The sequence below is a fragment of the Alosa pseudoharengus genome, unplaced genomic scaffold (genome assembly GCF_046254945.1).
Source record: "Alosa pseudoharengus isolate Yale_2024_CS ecotype anadromous, Long Island Sound unplaced genomic scaffold, YU_APseudo_1.1 YU_APseudo_1.1_scf_6, whole genome shotgun sequence".
In the NCBI taxonomy this organism is placed as follows: Eukaryota; Metazoa; Chordata; class Actinopteri; order Clupeiformes; family Clupeidae; genus Alosa; species Alosa pseudoharengus.
In genome coordinates this window covers 28,678,001-28,694,081 of record NW_027468848.1, presented here as the reverse complement: position 1 = coordinate 28,694,081, position 16,081 = coordinate 28,678,001, and the positions used below count along the sequence as shown (strand labels likewise).

General features: G+C 47.6%; 1 protein-coding gene across 2 annotated transcripts in view; it reads left to right on the top strand.

Moving 5' to 3' along the window:
* Window positions 1–13,346, top strand: part of pdzd2 (PDZ domain containing 2) — a 68,882-nt gene extending 55,536 nt beyond the window's left edge. For both annotated transcript variants that reach the window (XM_076269445.1, XM_076269447.1), the window contains exons 14-24: window positions 107–194; window positions 400–497; window positions 1,073–1,238; window positions 2,344–3,239; window positions 4,046–4,190; window positions 6,255–9,183; window positions 9,498–9,615; window positions 10,116–10,217; window positions 10,610–10,883; window positions 11,040–11,174; window positions 12,132–13,346. In XM_076269445.1, the coding sequence (XP_076125560.1) occupies window positions 107–194; window positions 400–497; window positions 1,073–1,238; window positions 2,344–3,239; window positions 4,046–4,190; window positions 6,255–9,183; window positions 9,498–9,615; window positions 10,116–10,217; window positions 10,610–10,883; window positions 11,040–11,174; window positions 12,132–12,298 (5,118 nt within the window). In that variant the 3' untranslated portion in view covers window positions 12,299–13,346. The remainder of the gene's footprint in view (window positions 1–106; window positions 195–399; window positions 498–1,072; window positions 1,239–2,343; window positions 3,240–4,045; window positions 4,191–6,254; window positions 9,184–9,497; window positions 9,616–10,115; window positions 10,218–10,609; window positions 10,884–11,039; window positions 11,175–12,131) is intronic.
* Window positions 13,347–16,081: the final 2,735 nt, after the last annotated feature.

Below are 16,081 nucleotides of genomic sequence, written 5' to 3'. Positions count from 1 at the left end.
AATAATGTGTTGCGCGGGTGAGACAGGAAATGTGTTATTGCGTGTGTGCCTCTCTGAGAAGGGCGGGTGGACTCCCGGAGTCTCACTCTTGTGTTGTTGTCTGCAGGTTTCCGAGCAGGAGATGGATGATGTTATTGCACGCTCCACACACAGAGACAGCCTGAGCAAGGACAGCCACTCATCACACACACTCGGTAGGTCCAGCCTAGTGGCTCACAGCATACAGGCCATTTCCACAATACCGCCGTGCCCAATAAGAATTGTCTTCAGAAGAAATTTCACTGTAATGTCATTATTATTAATTGATTGATTTGGTTTTGACCATGGTCAATACGTAGTGATTTGTGTTTTCACTTCGTGGCCTTGATTCTACCTGTGTGTTTTCGTGTGTACACCCAGGTCTTCCATCAAAGAGCCCATCACCGACCGTCAAAGCCAAGCAGGTAGAGGGCAACCTTAGCTGGACTATGAAGAGATTCCTGGAGCCAGCTAGCAGGGTAAACACACAAACACACACCCACACAAAAACACAAACACACTCATACTTAGAGAGAGATGGCATTTTTGTGTGCTCTCACATGTTTTCTGTACTTGCACACATATAGACAAAAACACACACTTACACAAGTTATCTCTTTCGCTATCAATCTTTATTGAAGAGATGCTCCACTTTTGCACACACTTACACACATCTACACACACACACACACACACACACACACACACATATACCCACACATCCACACACAAACACTTGTGACCCTCAACACACCTCCTTTTGTCTTTATTTGAGAGGCGCTCAACCAGAGTGCCTAATTAATACAAACTACCCCTGAGTCCGAGCCCACACTCCCACACCGGTAATTGATTGGGGGTCAGAGGAAGGTTGAGGCAGCGGCTGTGACTGAGCTTCCCGCACTGCTAGCACTTCCTCTCCCCAACAAGCAACTTGCTCCCCTGTGCTCTGCCCCTTTTGGTTCCCATTGCTGGCAGCCATTTTGTCACAGAGTCCCCCCGAGGAGCTGCACCGTGGGTTTGATCATCTTTCTCTGTTTGTTTACGCTGCCTGCAGCAAGGGTCTTTGAGCTCAGAGGCTGAGCTGTCGCAGTACTTCTCCCAAGACATTCCCAGCCAGTCCTCGCTCTCCGAAACCATGGCGATGGGATCAAGCGATGATGACATGCTCCACCACCGTAGCTGCAGCACCTTACTGGATGAGTCAGGGGTGCAGCCCCTTGGTAAGAAACAAACAAATAATACATCTGTATTGTGAAAACACTCAAGTAAATCTTTTCATGAATCATGGCCCTTGCACAAGACTGTCATGTTTTGAGATGGCATCAGTTGTCCCTTTGGACTTTTCAATAAAAATTACCAATTATCAGCCTCCTCCTATCAGATAATCTGTAGTTTCATCTTCCTGCTCAGGATAATCTGGAATGTCAGCTCCTCCTCAGGATAATCTGGAATGTCAACCTTTAAACATTATACTTAAAAGACACCTCAGGATCGGCAAAAAAACACATGTAAAAGCTTTATTTATTAATTTCTGATTGGACGAAAGGCATTCAATGAGTCATCGGGAGTGGCGATATCCCAGGACATCCCCTCTCTGGCGTTTTGCAGCTAGTAATCATTCTGCATATTGTATTAAATTATCCAACGGGAACATGCCATTCATTCAAATCAAGAGAGCAGCAATTTCATAGTCTGGCTTTCACCAGACCAAGCTTATTCTTTTAAGATTGAACATTAGTCTGAGGAGTCCGCTAAGTATTTTCTACTGCACAAGAGGTGTGATCAACGGGCATAGTTCAAATGACTCTGTACGCAATTGGATTGGTCATTCACCAATCTGACCAACAAACCAGGTGACATTTGCAGAGCGACGCGAAAACTCCATTGGCCCCATTGGTGATTGGCCCATGCAAAAGTGTTAAGCAGGAGAAACATTTTTACAGGTTTCCATACTGAGCTGCAGGGCGGAAAAGAAACCGCCGTCAGATCAGGCTGGGTTCCCTCAGCTTAGCGATTTCATACATCCCATTTGAGTAAGAAAATGGAGTAAATGAAGAGCATGTGAATGTTTAATTTTAATATGCGGTGAATAGACAAGTAAGCTGGCTATACAGGCTACTGCATGCACAAGCACAAAGCCTCTCACTGAACATGACTCTCAAGTGTGTTATGTTGCTTGGCAATGGGGAACAGCATGGTTAAGATTAGAACTATTTTTGTCAGTTCATTACTACATTTATTCATTCATAGTTCATGGAATCATGAAAATGATTGAAATCAAAAACAGATGATTGACATCCCTGTCTGTTCCGCCCCTTCCTGTAGGGTATAAGCCCAACGGATCTGTGGGAGCGGAGGCCGTGTACGCCGAGGCAGCTGGGAAGGCGTGTGGACCAGTAGCGAGGCAGGCCAGTGTGGGCAGCAGCCCCAGCTCTGTCCGCAGCCCCCTGCTCCGCCAGCGGCGGGTCCTCTGCTACGAGGACGAGGCCAGCGACGATGACGCCGACCCTGAGGATGCCATGACGCCGACGGGACTGCCTCTCTACCGAAGGCCAGCGCACCGGGAGGCGGCAGCGGCAGGGGCGGCATCGGGGATCACCGCAGACTTGCAGGCCCGGCTGCAGGAGGACGACTCGGGCATCGTGGTGGCGACGTCGTCGGTGGAGGTGGATGACGAGAGCCAGGACGGTGGAGGTGGCACGGTAGGCAACAGCTCTCTGGAGTCGGAGGATGGAGGTGCCGTACCGCCCGTAGCCGAGTCGCCCTTCATGCCCATACGCTGCTTCGACCATGACAGAGGAGGAGGAGGAGGCGCAGGAGGAGCAACGAGCAACCTGGGTGTGAAGAAGGAGTCGTACCGCGACGGTCCCCCCGAGCCCAAGCGATCGCCCAAGCTGGAGCACAAGGCCGTCACGCGCGTCAAGAGCATGATGAGCATCGAGTGCCCCAATCCCCCGCACCGTGCCAAGGGCGACGAGCCCGTCACCGCCACCCCGTCGCCAGCGTTGCCCGGCCACACGGGCACCCTGACCCGCTCGGCCTGCCGCGGCACCCACCACTGCCGGCGCGGCGAGCCCAGCGAGCTGGCGGGCATCTGCACCATCGAGACGGTGGTCCTGAGGAGGAGCGAGAGCGAGTCGTTTGGCCTGGACCTGGAGATCAAGTCGTCCCCTCTCAAGGTCATCATCACTGGCCTGAGGCCGGGCGGTGCCGCAGAGAGGGTATGCATGCTCCTATGTCTCTCCGTCCATCTGTCTGTCTGTCTGTTTGTCTGTCTGTCTCTCCGTCCATCCGTCTGTCTGTCAGTCTGTGGGAGTTTTCTGTTCAGAAATCTGTTCAGTCTCTCCATTTGTTTGTTGGTCTGTCTGTCTGTCTGTCTGTCTGTCTTTTCTTTTCTTTTCTTATCTGTCTGTGTTTACTGATTGGTCTTGTCTTGTCAACTTATCTCCCCATTTAACATTTAGACATTTAGTGATTGCCCATATAATGAGCTTACACACACACACACACACATACACACATAAACATATACACACTTTATTTCTCTTAGACAAATACACACACACACACACACAGTCTCTACAGACAATTGCAAAACACATTAAACTAAAAATAGTTAATCCCGCTGTGTCCTCTATAATGTTTCTTCTGTGTACTTGGATGGATTTGGATGTCCACAAATTGAGAAACCTTTGCACACCAGTAAAAAGCAATAAAAACATAACAGATTTACAAGTCGCGGTCCTTGTTAAAAAATAGAAGAAGCGGCATAAAATAGCATGTGCGTGTGTGTGTGTGTGTGTGTGTGTGTGTGTGTGTGTGTGTGTGTGTTTAAGTGTACTTCCATGCCTCTGTTAGTGTGTGTGTGTGTGTGTGTGTGTGTGTGTGTGTGTTTAAGTGTACTTCCATGCCTCTGTTAGTGTGTGTGTGTGTGTGTGTGTGTCTAAGACATTGCTTCATCCTCAGTGTTTTTTCCAGGCAGGCTTGTTTTCCCTCTCCAATCTCTCTCCTTTCTGCGTCCTGCCAGGAATCAATGGGGAAGATGAGTGTGGGCGATGAGATCGTGGCGATCGGGGACACACTGGTCTGCGCCTCGTCCTATCAGGAGATCTGCGATCTGATGCACAACCTTCCCGTAACACTGACCTTAGAGATTCAGAAACCCGTTTCAGGTGAGCCCCCACCACAGCTGTGACAAAGACAGCAGTGGTTTGTGGTGGCACGATAGTGTGTCCTTTTGCAGTTATACAGCTCTTACTGATGGACTTTCCCCCTACTTTGTGTCATCCTATTGATGCTGTTGGGTGGAAATGTGGAACTTGTGGACATCTTAGGAACACATTTGTATCAGAGATTCAGTTAGCTTTGTTTATAACCAGAATCTTAATCTGAAGGGTTCACTCACCACCTATGAAATACCTATAGAGAGCAGCTTTTAGAAGCTTCCACGCAAAACGACCCCCCCCCACCCCCCTTCCAAGAGACTGCAGTGCTCCATCAATCTCCCCGTCAAATATCCCCTTACCCCCAGCTGTGTGTCACAAATAACCCCCGACCCCATAAAACACTCATCATCGAAACACCAATATGAACAGTCCCCTCACCAAGCCTAACTCCCACATTCTAGCACATTCTAGCTTCACTCCCAACTGCTGCTGGTCTTGGTTTTTGTTTTGTCCTTAATGTCCTTCTCATCACTGTATACTGTGACCAAACCCCCCCCCCCCCCGGGCTGCACTTAAGAGACCAGTCTGTCTTTCCTCACGCTGCCTTAAGACGTAGGAGCACAGCAGCCTCTTTCTTACTGGCAGTACCCTTCTCCACCACAAAGGGAACTGCAAGCAGCGGGCTTTGTATCCATGGTGACTATTGATTCACTTATTACCTTAGACAGTAGATTTGTAGGAGTAGGTCGACGGTTCCCACTGCACACTAGCTTCTCTTTTATGTCCTCCTCGTACTTTGTCCAGCCTAGCTCGAGTCTTTGTTGCTGTGAGTAGTGTCTGAGCAGTGGCCACTGCGTGGTTCAGCAGAGAAACAACAGTCATTTTGAATGTTCTTTACTTGAGTATTTCAACATTCAAGTCATCTCAATTAATATTTTAGAGGCTATTAATCCTGAATCATTCTATTAATCATTAAATCATTAGAAGGGCTTTTTCCCCCCACCCTCTGACAATTAATCCAGTTACTGTTGGTGATTTTGTCCCAAATGGCCACAAACTGAAAACCACGCTATGCGTAATTTGTAACGGTGGTAAATATTATCCTCTCTTTTGGCTGGCTTGATGAGAAAGTTGACACAGGGATTATTGCTAGGCCGTGATTGATATGAGCAGAGAGTTACCACCACTCCCATCGCAGCCTTGCCATTTGTAATCATTAGTCATGTCAAGTCTTGGGCAATTACTGAAAGAACTACTCACAGCAATAACAGCAGTAGATTTAAGACTAGAAAAAAGCCTGGTAGCGCTGCCTGTACTTGTTTGTCCCTGTCCCTGCATGTTTGTCTGTTTTGAGCGTTTTCATGTGTAGCTTATATGTATGCATGCTATACCAGTATGCATACATTGTCCATCATGTCATACACATGCACACACATATGGTACCTCAATATGTGTGGGACTCTAGAGAGTGTGCCTACCGACACTATGCAACTTGATCTTATTCATAATCCAAAGACCATGTATGAAATATAATTTCACACCGTGGATAATAGCTTTGGATTATGTAAGAATTGGAAATGCTCTATTTCACCTTGACGTCAAGCTGAACTCTTGATGTGTACATGGCATTTACTGAAGTCTGCAGCAGTTTTCCCAGTTACCTGATATTCACATAGGAGCTGAATTATACTAGGCAGACAGTATAATGGTCTAAGCAGGACTCTTCAGTGCAGTAGACTGTAGTATTTGTCATTGAGACAATAACAAATCCAGCCCTGTTTGGATGAGAAGAGGTATCGGGTAAGGCGGGTGTAATGTGCAATGGTTTTCATTTAGAAGATGGATTAGAGATTGATGTGAATTTATAAAACAGACGCCTTGTGTTAACTTTGACCTTCTATGTGGTGTTGCATTTAAGTAACAGCTCATATTAATGGACATCCATTAGAATCGTGCTATACTACTTCTCTAACTCAGCCTGCCGTTTTATTGCAGTGCAAGACACATATGAGAAATGTGGACCTATTTCCTGTGTATTCAGATTCTCATCCTAGTCTCCAATTCCAACAGCTGTAGATCGACTTTCCTGCCTGATGATGTCATCAAGCTGTGATGGACCTTCCAGAATTCCAGATTCCTGGAGAACTAGTTTGGAGGAAAATGGCTGCCTGGAAGACAAGAGCATACCAACTCAGGAGCGCACCTCCTCCGACCAAAACTCCAAGGAGCGCCTAAACAACCACAGCAGCGATGTGCCCGTCACCGACATCGACGACTTCATCACCGAGCTCTCCAAGCAGGAGCAACAGGACAACTCAATGGGCGCACATCAGGCAGGAAGCCCAGAAACCACCACTGACCCCACCGGCAGCACCACGCAGCAGAGAGAGGACGAGGAGAGGGGCTCCAAGGGTCAGCCTCAGGCCCCGGCACGGCCCAGCCTCTTGGAGTTCTCCACGCTCGACTCAGGAACCCGTGGTGGCCTGCTGCCGGCAGGGAAGACGTTCTTGAACAGCTACTCGCGGAACTTCAGCCACCTGACGGAGACAGAGGCGGCTCCGTCCGAGACCAATAGTGAGAAGCCCGAGTCTGGGCCCGAGCTGGAACCCAAGCGCATGTACGGCTCGGTGGAGGACAGTGACTCGGAGAGCGACTCCACCACTGACAAGACTGTTCAGGAAAACAAGAAAGACCCGGACCATATCACAGGCACTGGTGCTTGCCCCCAAGACACTGACGAGGAGGAGGAAGAGGTGGAAATCTGCTACGATGCTCCCATAGGGGCAGAGCAGAATCAGTCGAACATCAACGGGCCTCTCTCTCCTCCACCTTATACTCCACCACCCCCTCCTCAGGACGACTCCGTAAAAAACACAGAGCCCTTGCCAGCCTCAGATACTCTCCATAAAGAGTTTGAACAGGCAACTTCCAGCCCTTCGCTCCCTGGATCTCCAAGTACCCAGTTCACCCAGTCCTCAGGAAGCTTAGCTGTTAATGGCAAAAGCCAGAACATGTTGGCCAAACCAGACCCAGAATGCACCTCTGCTGGGACGACTGTGCCCACGTCTGTTGCCGATGCTGTCAACGGCACGTCGGAGGCTAATGAAAAGATTTTGGCACCTGTCAAAACGGGCCAGTCGGGCATCACTAGCACCCCTGTCACTCAGAACCACATCACCCCACGCAGTCAGCAGAGGACAGCGAGGTTGCTGGCAAACTCCCCACAGAGTTCGGAGAGAGTGCGCAGCACCTCACCGACGCCCGCTTCCAACGGAGCCGAGTCGAAGGCGCCCAACAGCAATGATGCCAAATCAGGTGGAAAAGCATCAGTACTGACAGCGAAAGAGAAAGAGAAAGGTCAGACAAGTCAGAGCGAGTCAAGGATGACTCTTCCACAAAATAACTCCTCTGCTCACTCACCAAGAAGTCCTGGAGTAAAGGAACATCCTCAGGCCAACTGTAAGTTAAAGCCCCAAGATAATAAAACTCTAAAGTCGCAGAGCAACCCCCCCAAACTGAAAGGCCTGACCATAAAGAGTAAAAGCAAAGCACAGAACAGTGACCAGTCCCTCACCAAACCTGCACGTTCTGAAAGTCCAGTGCAGAGAAAAAGCAACCCTTCCCCACTCCAGTCTCCCAAAGTCCAGGTCAAAAGAGTCGTCTCTGTTGGCAGCCCACGAATAACCAGGACCTCAGAGAAGGGTAGCGTTTCTTCCTCGGGTCGACTGTGTGAAAGAACTCAGGAGAAGAACACGTGTAGCGCTGCAGGAACAAATGCATCTTCTGTGCAGGCTAACGCAGCAAGCAGTTCGAAAGAGACTAGTATTGTCCAACAGGCGGCAACGTTATCTCAGGAACCTTCGAAGCAGAACGATAAGGACAAGTCGGACGCATCGACCACTCAGAGAACGTTCATCGAGGTGCGTCTCTCGTCATCCTCCCCCACGTCATCCTCCACACCCCTCCTCACACGCAAACAAACTGTGAACCCATCCAGCTCCAGCCCAGTCCCAGAAAGCAAGGTGACAGCTGGAGCCCTGAACTCAAGTCATTTAAAATCCGAGGCCCAGCCGAATCGGTCAAGAACACCGAGCCCCAAATGTAATAATAATTCACCCCAGACATTTACAGCTGTTAGCATTGCGGAAACTGTTGACAAAAGCCCTAGCACCTTGAGCAATGGGTCAGGGGATCACAGCCTCAGAATGGCCAGTCTTCTGGATGCTGGCGATCACCTGAGGTCAAACAGGTCCAAACTGTACCTGAAAGCAATGGATCGCAGAAGTTACTCCACAGACATTGGAGGTCTGGCTGACCCCAACCCATTCTCTGTGCGCCAGAGGATCAAGTCCTTTGAGAACCTGGTCAGTTTTGACAAGGCAGTGGTCCGCTGTATTGATGTTCCGTACTACACCGCCAAGCCCCAGCTCAACCGGACGCTGTCGGGTTGTGTGGGCTCGGCCAATGGTAACGGTGCAATGGACTGTTCCCGCTCGCTGAGACGGAGTCTCAGCTCGTACGCAGACGATCCTGTCTCGCCGCCCCCGTCACCCCAACTGCGCAAGGTCACGACCTCAGATTCTCGGGCCTCTGGCTGTGGCGTGGAGGAACCCAAAGCGGACCGCTGCTCTCTAGTGCCCCCCGTGCTGAGGCAGCGTAACTCCCGGGGCCCTGCCGGCCTGTCTCGCTCCAGGCTGAGGGAGCTGCGTGCCCTGAGTATGCCTGAGCTCGACAAGCTCTGCACCGAGGATTTCTCCTCTTCCTCCTCCTCGTCGTCCTCATCTGGCGAGGCAGCCAGTAGCGTCACCTTCAAGACCGAGCTGGAGGTGCGACCACGCAAGCCCGCGGATCCGTCCTCCGAGGGTCTGCCGTACACGCTGGTGACCTCCAGGGTGAGCAGGAGTGAAGGCGGCCTGCAGGGGGCAGCACTGGATGAGAACCACTACCAAGTGCCCAGAGCTAATGGACAGACGTCAGCCTCTCCCAGCTGGTCCGTCAGGTAAGAACCAGCATGATAAAAGCCATCTCTGTGTGACTGTAACTCAATAGTACGTGAGAGGGGAAAGTAAGTGGCTGTGGGGTTTGCGAGCAGTGGGATGTTCCTGTTCCCTCTAAGTGGATCCATCAATTCCACACCCAGCGTGAAAATACTGGTGTTGTGTGTCAGCCTTAAACGTGCTCTCCGGTATAATGTCTCTCTTTGTAGCGTGCAGACGGGGTTAGATTGTATCTGAAGGAATAGCGGGGCTTGTTATTTCTGACGAAGCTATGCGATGCCGCGGCCAAAACCAATGATGCGTGTCTGTTTGGCAGCCTCGGCGAGCTGTCGGTGGCCTCCCTGGAGCAGAGCAAGCTACGGGACGTGCTCGCCTCCCTGCGAGCGAAAGTGGACACGGTGACCCTCATCGACGACACCAAGGCCCAGGCAGAGGTACTGAACTGATCTGGAGTCAGTGCTATTTCTCATTTCCCCAGACACTTTTCCTTTCTCATACTGTAGGACACCTGCAGCCCTCAATGAACATATGAGTCGTACTTATTCTCCTTCTATTCTTTATTTCCCTGCATCCTTTCATCCTGAATTATGCTTTTACTGTCAGGGTGATCAAAAGCTTTCATATAGCGAGGTCTTTGAAGTCTGAAGTGCAATCTTATTTGTTCCTCTCAACTGTCTCCTTGTGCGTGTGTGTGTGTGTGCGTGTGCGTGTGTGTGTAATAGTAGAGACAGCTTGATGCAGAATGTGTGAGCGCTTTTCAAGACACACAAACCATTAGAATACAACTTGTATTTTTTCATCTGACATTGAAATAGGTGTTCATTATTCATGAGAACTGACTAACCAGAATAAGCATCTTTAGCCCATGAAAGTCCTTTCTCTGCCTTCACTGTGGGTAGTGTGAGGTCACTGACATCTCTCTCATCCCTTGTAGATTAAAGAGGATGTTTACTTTGTCGTGCTTACCAAGGAGGAGGGATCTGGCCTAGGATTCAGTATCGCTGGAGGCATCGACCTGGAACAGAAATCAGTGACAGTAAGTGGGATGACTTGTTTTTGCCTGTGTGCCTATACAGTATCTACCAAATGGGCATGTGATGACCCAAGCCTATCTTTGACAGATATTTAAATAATGACTTTCTGACTTTCTGATACAGTGTCCTGAATCTTCCTTAATTTTCCTAAGGTGCTTTACTCTCAGAAAAGCAATTGTGTTATCCTGAACATCAAACACCCACCCACCCACGCGCGCACACACACACACACACGTACCTGCATAATGTTGCATGAGTAACACTCTCTGTTGCCCCCTAGTGCTGAATATATGAAGTACACATGATATCTTCACACTGCACTAATTGATCAAGATTCTGAGTGGCTTATTCCAGAGACCTTTAAAGGCACTTTCTCCACCTCTCTTCTGGATAGGTCCATCGCGTTTTCACCAGGGGTGCCGCCGGTGTGGAAGGTACCATCCACCGTGGGGACGCCATCCTGTCCATAAACGGCACCAGCCTGAGAGGACTGACGCACGGCGAGGCCCTGTCCTGTCTGCACCAGACCAGGCTCCCCAGACAGGCCCTGGTGGTCATCCAGCGGGGGAAGGACAGCGAGCCGCCATCCCCCAGACACGAACCCGGCCTACACGCTGTGCACTCCTCACCTCTGACCTGCAGGGACCACAGCAGGGCAACAGGCGCAGGTGATTAGCACGCTAGCATATTCTGCTATTCAATGTTTCACAGTGCTATAGCCGTTCTATTGATAGATCTACACGTACAGATCTCACAAAAGATCATGTTATTTCAGTGTTCTATTAGTTTGTTGAGACTGAAATGTCCCTCTGTGTGTGCCGTAGTGGTGGAGGTGGGGGCAGACGGGGTGCTTAGCGTGGAGCTGCAGAAGACCTCTGCTGGCCTTGGCTTCAGTCTAGATGGAGGCAAGGCCTCCGCCCATGGTGACAGACCACTCAACATCAAGCGTGTCTTTAAAGGTAACGTCAAATAGAAATCTATGAATCGTGTACGTATACATACGCACTCAGTATAAAATCCTTCTCTTTCCGAGTATAGAGTACATGGAGAGACAATAGTTAAATGCAAACGCAGTATTTCCTCGTGGAGGTCAGCTCAATATGAAAGCAAGGTTGTAACCCAAAACTCAAAAACAACGTGTCAATTTGGTAACGTCACACTGCATCGGAAGTGGTGGCCGTGGACGGTGCCGAGGGCTCCTCTGGTGGGAGAGACGTGTGCCCTGCAGCTCACCGATCAGTTTTCAGGGGTGACAGTCAGCGGCACACAACAAGGTCAGCTGAGCGGATTAGGCTGGATTGCCCTGAAGGTTCGCACCCTCCACACACACACACACACACACACACACACACACTTGTGACTCCACAGAGTCTGTGGCAAGGGCACAGTCACACAGGGGTCACAGCAGCAGTCGCCGATTTCGACAGCTTTATTCTGTAACATCCTCTCAGGTCTCAGGCAGCAGGCGTATCACCAACCCAGTGCCTTGCATGGATCAGCAGTGTTTCCATGAAGTCTGTGAATTCCGTGAATTAATCAGACTACAATGCAATTATATATTAAATATGTACATTTGTGAATACTTTATAAAAAGAGTCAAACAACTGACATATTTATCAGTCATCCACTGACTTTTCAGTTCAGTTGAGGAGGTTGTGAATAGCGCTTAGGACCCGTTTACAGTTCCGTGGAATCTCAATGACTTGCTTGTTTAGCAGTATCTTCCCTTGTGTAATTAATAAATGTATGTTTACCTACCAGTGATCAACATAAAACAAAAATAGCTCAATAATTAACACTAACCAGTCAGGAATACAGTCCATTGGTGTCATCCTGTTGGTATTACAAGTGCCATATCAAATCCCCTTGTATCGCACTGACATACTCTGACTGACATTCTCCTTTCTCCCCCACAGGTGGCGCAGCTGAGCAGTCCAGGGTCGTAGACGTCGGGGACGAGGTGCTGGCCATCAACGGCAGGTCCCTGCAGGGCCTGATGCACTATGATGCTTGGAACATCATCAAGACGGTGTCCGAGGGCCCCGTGCAGCTGGTCATTAGGAAGCCCCGGACCTCCGTATGACCAAGTCTGGCCGCACCGCACGTCTGATTCTCCTGAGTAGATTTTGGAGTGCCAAATTGGAGACAAGAGGACAAACTGGTTGTGTGTGTGCGTGCATGTGTGTGAGTATGTACAGTGTGTGTAAATACAGCAGGACTTCAGTTTTATCTTTTGATACTTCACTTTTCTACAGTTGTAATTTTTTTGTCCATGAGAGAAAACCTTCCCAGACAGAGACAGTGGGCAGCCACCCCAAACTGAAGTTATTGACCATTTGATATTTATTAGCGCACACCCACAAACCCAACAGACTTTCCCTCTCCCTCTCTCTCTCTCTCTCTCTCTCCCTCTCTCTGAAGTGTCCTCCTCACCGCGGTCAGTGTCTGACTCTTTGCCTCTAAGCAGTGTCTCAATAGCAGACAGAGCCGTAGATCACCTGCTGTGTGACCGGACCGGAAGACAGACGTATTGTGTTTCGTCTTAACCGACTGTGTAACTGTGTCCTCAGACTGCCTCTTCAGTCTTCCTCACAGTGGCCACCTCTGGTCCTGTTGAACAGACCAAAGGAGTTCATCTAAACTTTCCACTGAGCGCACAGTGGTTTCAGGGCCATATACATTTTTATTTTACATTTCAGAGTCCCTTAACCTACAGTGGTCACTTTTTGTTATATGTATTTTACTATAGAACTGGTTGCTACTGCGGGGAAAAAAATAGGATTGCAAATAATATTTGTGAGGAATTGCTTTTTTTCCCTCTCTTGGCGCCATTGTTTTTGACTGCTTTTTGCCCTGGCCTGTTTGGACGGGAGCAACCTGGAGGCAACCTGACAGCAGCCTCACTGACAGGAGGAAGAAACAGGGCCAGTGATTCATGTGTGAAATAGTTCCTGCCATTCTCTGCCTGGACTTTGCCATGCTCATTTGGAGGCCACCAGGTCTATTCAAACCTCCTGTGCTATTCAAGCCGTCAAGGTTCAAAATAGCAGCCCATAGCTTGTGCAGCTATTAGCCGCCACGCAGCATTCAACAATAAGAGTAAATGCAATTCGCAAGAAACCTGTATTGAGGTGGGGGAAGTGTGGGGGGGGGGGCTGTGGGGGGTGATTGCAAAGAATCCGACCATTTGTGTGAACTTCCCCTTTTGGATTTAATACTGCACCAGTGCTGTGGTGATCTTGTACTTGAACTGTGTATGTGTAAATATTATGGTCCCATTTGATGATGAATTAAATTAATTATCTGGGCTTGTGAGCATCACTGCTTTTATGACAGTGTGTGAAAAAGTAAGCTATCATGAATTCAAAATTATACTGTGCGTCTAAGACTTGGAGCTTGACTATGCTGTTGTGAATCATTAAATCCTTTTTGAATGCAGCAAAATTTTAGCCTTCCATTTTATGATTATTCCTGCAAGGTTCCAGTGTGAGCACTAAAGAAGAGTTATAACTATAAAAACAAACTTTAGTAATTAGTAGAGAGACTTAATGCATTCATAAGGTTAAACAAATTAAAGGCAATACTCTCAAAAGTGGATAGGAACATTAAATGAAGTGCATTGTGCTATTCCCAAGAAAACCATAAGAACATAGAGGAGAGTGATGACTCACAACAAATAGTAGAAATCATAACAAAGAAATGATAATTGTGTTTAAAATAAATTAAATTAAATTAAAACATCATACATTTGCTTTGCAGTCATATGGGTAATAAACCTACACATTGTAGAGATTAGCTTCATTTTCCACAGTGCTATTAGATAGGCAGTTAAGTTCATTCAACCATAGGATCAGTTATTGAAAGCATGATGACAGTATTAATATATGCAGAAAATTCACAGGTGAGTCATTTTAAAGTGCCGTCCAGCACAATATTGAGCCAGAATGGTAGGGGGAAAACCTTGATCACAAGCAATAGTGAGTCTGACATGTGTAGCCCAGCTTTAGACCATCAGCATTATACTTTTTTCCACACAGCCTTGATGCTTTTGTTATGTGATGAAAACACCCCTCTCACAGTATCTAATTGTGTAAGTACATGTATACAGGCCAAATAAATAGCCAGAAAAGCTATTTTTAGCCAAACAACTACATTGTGAAATTGGCATCAGATATTGTCAAGACATGGTAAAATATTAACATCTTTGTCATTGAATAATAATGAACTATTTGGTAACACTTTATTTGAAGAGATGTGCATAAATCATTAAAGGCCTGCTGTGTCTTGTGCAACCATTAAAACAACAGTTATACATGAATTAGTTTTTCTTGCTGGAATTGTTTCTGCTTTTTGATGCATTTGAATTCTAAAGTAGGCATTGTGTAATGCAATATGTTTTAATTATAGCCCATTTTTAATAATCACAACAATCCTATACTTTTTTTCATAAGTATAGTATAGGTTCAGATATTAATTAGAGAACTTCCAGAACTTTACACCAGATCCACAAAAATGCATTGACATATTATGGGATTTAACAACATTTACAATGGCAAAATGTCAAACCCGTATGGGGGCAATGCTGTGGCCAAATGCTATTAATGTCAACTGCTTGGCTGAACACTTACCAACACTGAAAAGGTCACATTTGAGTTCCTTTCCATGTCTGCACTGCAAATCATAGCACAATCACCTAAGCCAGAGGTCTACAGAAGAAGCTATGCAGAAGGCTGTGAATTATCAGAACACATGATACATCATGGGTAGAACAGGCCACAGTGTAAAGCCCACTTCACACCAAAGATTCGTGACGAGACGAAACCGTTGTGAATTAAATGTTGCACGTCGTTGCCAGCTGTTGCAAGCCATCCCAAAGCATTCACCATGTCTAGTCGCAGTTGCAATGTTTTAAAACGTTGCAGCAAGTTAGGCCTACTGGTTTAAAGATGTTGCAGCTCATCTCGTCGCGAATCTTTGGTGTGAACTGGACTTTACACCGTATGTAAGATTGTGGCCAAAACTGGTACTGCAATCACTTTCAAATTACTGTAGAGCGGTGTATCCCCTCCCCCTCCCCCCTGACTAGCAGAACTGGCACCCTGGATGCGGAACACTACTGACTTTGTGATTAGTAGATAGGTGGAGGGTGGCGCATCAGGCCAAAACACAACATGACAATATCAACATCAGTTGAGGGCTGCAACTTCACTTTTTAAAGGGACACCAGGCAACGTTTTGGTGTTAATTAATCATCTTCGTAAGTCGGTATATGGTTCAATGACTCATTACGGGGCGAATGAAGGCTCTCTCGCCCGCTCCTACTGCCAAGAATATCCCACTTGCCAGTTCGGTGTATCCTACCCGCCGACCGAAACAGGATCAGTTTACAGCACAGAGGCAGGCTAAGGAAACGCTACAGATTGTTGCAAACATGTGTATAATGGCAGAGCCGGCAAAGAAGCAGCGAAAAACCTTGACGGAAGACGCAAAGAAAAGGAAAAGAGCTTCACACCGAGTGTGGGAGAGTTTCGTAGAGAAAAAGCATCAGGCTTGCCTGGTGTCCCTTTAAATGACAATATCCTGGCCGGACTACTGTTGTCAGTGATATAAGTATTTGAAATGAACATGATTTCTTAATGTATAGTGACATATCAGGGCCATTTTATGATTAATAGAAATACATTTCTTACATACGGTTCCTTTAAGAGCCAATTCAGTCATTACTGTAAAGCTGATTATAGATAGGCCTTTTTCATGTTGTGTATTAGTGGTCAAATACATTGGACTACTTGTGCACAATACATAGCAATGTGTTCAAGTTCAACAAACAGCTCCACTTGGCCTAAAAACAGCCCCCCAATGCTCA